Consider the following 7259-nt stretch of genomic DNA (forward strand, 5'->3'; position numbering starts at 1 on the left):
GAAATAGCAAGAGGGCTGACCCTTGTTTTTAGGTGCTTTATTTTCTATCCTCGCAGGTGGCTTCCTCCCAGGTATCCTGCAGGGCTCCCCGGTGGCACAGTGGTAAAGAATCCACCTCCCAGTGCAGGAGACGTGAGAGACGAGGGTTCGATCCCTGGGTTGGGAATACCCTCTGGAGTAGGAAATAGCACCCTACTCCAGTATTCTTTCCTGGGAATTACAATGGACAGAGGAGACTGGCAGGCTACAGTCCATGGGGTCACAAGGAGTCAAACACGACCGAGTGACAGCACAGGAGTGATCGGGGACATTTTCACGTCTACGTAATTCACTTGAGTGAAATTTATAACTAGCTTTGTAACTTAACCTGGAGACACATCTGCTACTGAGAAGGGATTTCCAAGTCAGTGATGTTTCTTCTTTCCAGCTGGTAACACTCTTTGGTGGTGAAGGAAGCCTAGTAATGCTCCTGGTTAGAGAGCCGAAATGAGCACTCTGGGGTCATGACCACTTGGCAGTGGGCACACCTGTGTGGTTCAGCTCTTCCTCAGAGCACCTTTGTCCAGGTAGGACAGCAAGTTCCTAGAGGCAACATTGCCATTTTTCTAGACTTCTCCAGAGGAAGCCTCTCTCTTCACCAGTCACCCCCTTTCACACGTCCTTAAGTTTCCCTGACAAGGAGGAGCATGTGACACCTCCTACCTGAAAGGACAGCAGGGGACTCTCCTTGAAGAGCTCCAGTTTGTGCCCTGACTGGAGTCACATGGGACTTCAGAGATGGACAGAAGAGATATCTAGATACTCACAAGGCAGAGTCAAGCCAGAACAGAGCATTTTTATTGGTTCAGGAAGTTCAGTCCCCCTAGGGTCTGCCCTGGGTTAGGGAGATCCTGGTCCTGAGAGTTTGGGGCACCCTCACATGGCCGTGGACGCTGCGCTGAGTCCAGAGATGAGGGCAGCTCTTCAGAAGCACTGGGTAGGAACGGGAAAAGCAGAATTCCCATCAGGGCAGTAACAGGCCGGAAGCTGGCTTCAGGACTCTTTTCTCTTGACCTGAGGAAGAGAAGGTGTGAGGGTTACAAGGAGCCAGGAGTGCTGGGGACCGAGAGGAAGCAGGTGTCCCACTGACAAGACAAATAGCAGGTCTCCTCCCAACATCCAGCCATTGGATTTTCTGGTGACCCCAGTTTCTCCCGCCCAGCGCGGCTCTTCCACTTGATCACAGAGGTGCAAGGGGTCTTCTGAGGCATGTGGGTGAACCCCCTCTTCCTCTCTGCCCACCTCTGGTCCTGGTGGGGTCTCTACATTCCTAGGTCTGTGTTGCTGCATTTCAAGTGTCCTCTCCAACCTGCCTGCCCCATCCTGGCCCTCTCCTTACCATGGCCATTAGCACCAGGGCGCTGACCAGCACAGCGTACAGGGTGGCCTTCCCCAGCAGGATCTCATAGAGGAGGGTGGCAGACAGGACGCCTTGCTGATAAGATGCTGTTGGCAGGAAGGGAGAGCAGGTAGGTAACTGTGAGCAGGTATCTCTGGCCTCCACCCACTTTACACCCTCCCCCGCAACCAGTGTCCATGGCTTCTCTGTCTCTGGTTCCAGAGCAATGACCATAGAGATGGAGACAAAGAAGCAGAGGGCTACTCACCAGAGGTGACACCACAGTCTGAAAGAAAAAAGGGGGAGGGAAATGGATGAGAGACTGCATCTTCTAAACCCGATTAAAAACTAAATCAGTCTTAGTCAGCACTGACCCCCAGGCTCAGAGCAGCCTCTGATCAGAGTCCCAGCACTGTCTGTGCCAATGTGGCCACAGCATCCTCAGAGTCATGGAAGGAGGCAGCACTGGAGGGGATGGAGACCCACCACTGGGACCCTGAGCTGTGCAGGCGGGCAGGGAGGGGACCCACCAGCATAGATGAGCTGGGTTGAGGATCTGGATCTGGGGGTGGAGTTAGCCCCAAGAGGTGCCCTGTCCCCCCTCTTGCTGGGCTCCCCCGACTCTTCATTCTGCCTTCCCGCTCCTCTCCCTGATCTGTCCTCCGTCGGCTCTGACTCCCTCCCAGCTGGCTCACCTGCTCTGCCCCAGGCCTCGGCGCTGATGTTCTGGGTGACTGGCTTGGCCCTGTCCTGCTCCTCCCACTGGTCCTGGTCCGTGAGCCCGTGGAACTGGACTTGGCATCGGAAGTGGTTGCGGGGGTTGTGCCAGAAGGCTGCGGTCACCCTCAGCCGGCTGCTCAGACAGTATCTGGAGTCATCCCGCGCGGGGTCCTCCTTGTAGGGCTCAGGGTCCGTGCTGACCCCAGTCGTGACCTGCTTCCTGTTCACCCACCAGGTCAGCTCCACGTGGTCGGGGTAGAAGCCCGTGGCCAGGCACACGAGCGTGGCCTTCTGGGTCCGGGAGATCTCTGCTTCCGAGGGTTCGAACACAGCCACCTTGGGCGGGTGGACCCGGCTCAGATCATCTGGAAGGACAGGGGTGGGGGCCAGGACCGGCCTGAGAGCTGGCTGGGCGTGGTAGGGGCTGTGTGTGTGAGTGTGTCTCTGTTTTCGTGTATGAGTACATGAGTGTGAGAAGGAAGGGAAGGGGGCCACAGGGTCATCCTAAAATAAAATCATGTAGCAATATGGCTACCCCGGTGGCTCAGAGGGAATCCACCTGCCAATTCAGGAAACGTGGGTTCGATCCCTGGGTTGGGAAGATCCCCTGGAGAAGGAAATGGCAAGCCACTCCAGTGTTCTTGCCTGGGAAATCCCATGTATAGAGGAGCCTGGCGGGCTACAGTCCATGGGGTCGCAAAAGAGTCGGACACGACTGAGCGACTGAGGGTGCACGCAAGCAGTATGGCCTGTCTGTTTGGGAGTCACCACCCCACGCCTGTGTGCTCAGCCTCCCTCTGCCTGCCTGTGCCCGTCCTCACCCTGCCACAGGCCTGTCTCCTGTGTCTCCAGCCCCAAAGATGGCCTTACAAATGGCATGATCCAACCTCTGAGCAAATTCTCTTCTCTTATGTTATTGTTTTGTTATTCAACATGGGAAGTTTATTTCTCTGCTTCTCACCATAATATATGGTAGTTATTTAAATAGAGCACCGGATGGAACATGAATAATAGAATTGAAGCTTGGAAGTGGCTTTAGATAGTCTCTGGATGTCTCTGCATCATTTTTCCTGCTTGTGAAGGGAGAAGTCAACACTGACTGTCTGGAGCGGGGGTGGACATGTCCTGATCCATGGATGCCGAAAGCCCTGCCCTCTGCTGGGAGTGAGCCTGAGGGGCTGACCACTAAGATGACTTGGGGATAAGGAAGTTATTTGATGGATGTTTTTTATTTTTTCAGATGGCAATGTACTGATACTATATTTTTGCATACTCATGTGAAGTCAGCATTTGTCTTAGGGCATACTCATCAGAATGGGAGGTTTTCTTTGTTTCCAGTGCTTCAGGTCAACCTAGCCATTCCTCTGCCTCCAGGTACCTCTGAGTTGCCTCAGCTCAGAGAAATTGCTGTCTCACCTTGTTTTAAATTCAGGCATCTTCAACTTTCTTTGCCCCTTTGATTCCATATGTTCTACTTTTCCCTACTGGCTAGCTTCCTAAGTATGCATCTGAGGTCATCAGAGCAATCTTGATCCAGCTAAGCCTCTGGTGTGTGGCATCCCGGAGGGTCCCAGGTGAAGGCATTCCAGTTAAAGCCCCTGAGGACTTCTCATCTGACTATCTTATTGCTTCTGGACCCTCTAAACCTTTATTGTATCCTGTTCTTTGCTTTGTATTGATTTGTTTTTGTTTGTTTCTGAGAAATTCTGTTAAATGGAAGACATCTCATTCTAAAGAGATGTAGTTTAGCCTGGAAGATTAAAACAAAAAGTTCTGACACTTGCTATTTCCACGGACGTGACTTAACCTCAGAGCTGGCTTCGTGGGAGTGTGAACTGTGTAGTCACACGGGACCCCATGCTTAGAAGGCCCCCCTGCTTGATATAATGTGCTGGTGTCACCACTGTGAAATTCTAAATAACTTTTTAAACAAAGTCTTAGGTGTTCGTTTTGAGGTAGCTCTGGGCTTCTTTGGTACTCATTCAGTAAAGAATCTGCCTGCAGTGCAGGAGATCTGGGTTTGATCCGTTGATCAGGGAGACCCCCTGGAGAAGGAAATGGCAACCCACTCCACTATTCTTGCCTGGAGAATCCCATGGACAGAGGAGCCTGGTGGGCTATAGTCCATGGGGTTCCAAAGAGTCAGACACGACTGAGCGACTTCACTTCACTTCACTTCACTCTCTGCCTTCCATCAGGCCGGTGGCCCTGTGCTGCACTTCCCACCTTGTGACTGTCCCTCTGTCCCGAGGACTTTCCTGGCAGACCGGAGCTGAAATGGAAATGTCCTGCCTTGTTGCACTGGCTCCATCAGGCTTTCTGCGCCGCTCGGCCTGGTTCTTCACCCTCCTGCAGAGTCCCTGCCTCTGGGGTTCTACCAGCCCTCCAGGGGCCTTACAGAATTGACTCCTCTGACCCCCTCACCCAGCAAACACTCAGCACTTACTGGGAAAATTACAGACGCATTTTTGAGCCATGTGCGATGCCCCCTGTGATGTTGATGTGCTGCACAGAAGGAAGCAGGACCTTCCATACACGTTGAAGCACTGACTACATGGCCCCACGATGAGGGGTAAGTCCCCGTGGGTGGGCTCACCCATGTGGGTGCACCTGTGTGTGTCCTGGTGAGCTTTGGTGGTGTGTGCTTGGATGCGGGCTGGAGAGCCTCAGACAGAACTCTGAAGTTTACCTGTCCTGCTCCCAGCTCACTTCTTACATATAGCCAGGCTTCTTGCCCATGCTAATCCTGCCCCTCCATTGGCACTGGGTTCCCCTGCTGCCCCAGTGACGGCCTAGGGGAGGGTCGGGGGGAGACCCTTGAATTACAACAGGTCTGCTAGATACTCTAAGATACTCCCCACACAGCTACTCCTGTAAGCCTCAGAGCAGTGTTAGCAGTAGGTCTTGTTGATGATTTTCAATCCGAGGGAAGTTTCCCACAGATTCACTTGCCCAAGGTCATCAGATCATTAAAGGACCAGGGCTTGGGACCCAGGTGTACCTGTTCTGAGGTCTCCTGCTCTTCTCCACCCCGGCTGATCACAGGAACCCAGCTGTCACTGGGAACAAACACTTTGAAGGGAGTCCCGCTGGCTCCAACCAAACCAGTCTAACTACAGACACGATTGCTGTCACCATATCATCCAGTAAACACACCAGTATTGAGGGGTCGTTCCCCTCTGGAAGCTCAGTGCTTCCATCACCAGGTGACACTGAAGATCCCTTTCCAGCGCAAAGATCCCCTTGGGAATGTTCCTGGTCTCAGCAGGAAAATATGTCTATTTGAATGTGTGTCCTGCACCATCTGGCTGTTTAACCTAGAAGACCTGGTGTGAGGAGGGGAATTTCAGGCTGGCGGGGGTGCGGTGAGGCGGCTCCATATGATGAGTAAATGCCCCCAGTAGCCCAGGTTCCCACTCAGCCGGCGTGTGCTGTACACACAGCCTGGCCGGCAGGGGTCTGGACTTAAGAAGAGAGGAAGAGGTTCGAAACCTAAATTTAAATCCAAACTTCCAAACAGTAAATCAACGAACCCTCACCTGTTTGGATTCTTTCCCTCACTGCCTCGTGTTTGTCTGTCTCTTTCAAGTCTCTGTTCCACTTTCCTCCATCATCCTTTTCCTCCTGGCCGATTCAGTGGAAGCTTGCATCTCTTCCTGCCTGGAGCCAGCTCTGCAGGGGGCTCACCCTCCTGGCCGCAATCCTGCCTGTTCCTGCCCCCCACCCCCAGCTCATTTTCCCCTTTGCAGCTGCTACACCCACTTCTACTCTCCTCTCAGCCCAGATCGCCCTCCTCAGTCTTTTTCTCCAATCAAGCAGCTCTCAGAGTCCTAATAAATTCTCTTTTTCGCCATGGTTCACAAGGTCCCTAATATCTCAGGGAAAAAACAAAAAGACCAAAGCCCCCCTTGCCCTACCTCTCTGTTCCAGGACTATGAGAACGCCAATCATGGCCCCTCATCCCTTGTAGAGCTGACTCCACAGGTGGACAACGTGGCCACACGCTCCAGCCCACCCCACCCATCTCCGGGGACAAGAGGGACCGCGAATAGAAGGCAGGGAGGCGTTCAGATCTCACCTGTGACCGTGAGCCTGGTGCCGGCGCCAAAATACCGCTCACTGGCTCACAGAGTCTCAGTCCCGCAAGCAAACTCCTCAGAGCACAGCTGCTCGCCCTCCGGGTCCCAGAGCCCGGCACCAGCCAGGGAGAGGACCAAGCGCCCGGATCCGACCCGCCCTGACCCCGCCGCCCGCGGCCAGCGCGCGGACTCTCGCCCACCGCGGTCAGCCCGCTGCCGGCCCCAGAGGTCAGGGCGATGCCGGGGCGCCCCACAAAAAATCGAGGCGCGCCGCCCGCACTCACCTAGCACCTGGAGCCGCGTGCCCGGCCCGAAGTACAGCGTCTCTGAGTCACGGCCCCCCAGCCCCGCGCAAAAACCCGCCGCTCATCCCCCGGGTCCCCGGGGGCGTCCCCGCTCACCTAGCACCGACAGCCGGGTGCCCGCGCCAAAGTACTGAGTGCTTTGGCTCACAGCCCGGGGACCCAGGACAAAAACCAGCGCTGCCCTTCTCTGATGCCCAGACTCAGCCCAGGTCCCCACCGACCCTGAGCGCAGCCCCGAAGGGAGATGGCAGCTGCCCACCTTTCTGCATCCCACCCGAGGGAACGCTTAGGGACTCCAACTGCCCTCCTTACCCAGCACAGTCAGCTTGGAACCAGCTCCAAAGTACAGCTGCGCGGCGTTCACACAGCCCTGGGGACCCAGGCGCAAACTTTGCCTTCTCGGAGAGCAGCCGGGGAGGCTCCAGCGCCCACTCCCCCAAAGCCAGGGTTTGGGGGAATCATCTAGTCTGGGCATTCCACCCTCCCTCCCCCTGGAGAAGCATTCTTACCTAGCACAGTGAGCCTGGTCCCTGGCCCGAAGTGCTGCTCCTCATAGGAGCACAGTGGGAAGGGGCTGGCAAGAATTCCTCCCTCTTCCCCTCCTCCCCTGGAACAGTCTGGGGCCACCCTTCTTCTCCTCCCTGGCTTCTCTCTCCGGATCTGCCTCCAGAACTAGTGGAGAAGTGGTCTGGACATGAGGTCACCCCCAATTTTGCAGAGAATGAGCTTGACGTGGGGGCTGACATGGTGGTGAAATTGGAAGAGGCACTAGGGGTG

General features: G+C 55.0%; 1 gene segment (V, D, J or C); it reads right to left on the reverse strand.

The window, feature by feature from the left end:
- Positions 1-815: 815 nt before the first annotated feature.
- On the reverse strand, positions 816-6986 carry LOC147373613 (T cell receptor beta constant 1-like). The segment is given in 5 exon segments: positions 816-1053; positions 1379-1485; positions 1647-1664; positions 2074-2463; positions 6795-6986. Coding segments are annotated over 5 exon segments (699 nt in total).
- Between the last annotated feature and the right edge of the window lie 273 nt (positions 6987-7259).

This window comes from Bos grunniens, chromosome 4 (assembly GCF_055505025.1).
Source record: "Bos grunniens cultivar Pamir isolate PY7600 chromosome 4, Bosgru_T2T1.0, whole genome shotgun sequence".
Taxonomy (NCBI): Eukaryota; Metazoa; Chordata; class Mammalia; order Artiodactyla; family Bovidae; genus Bos; species Bos grunniens.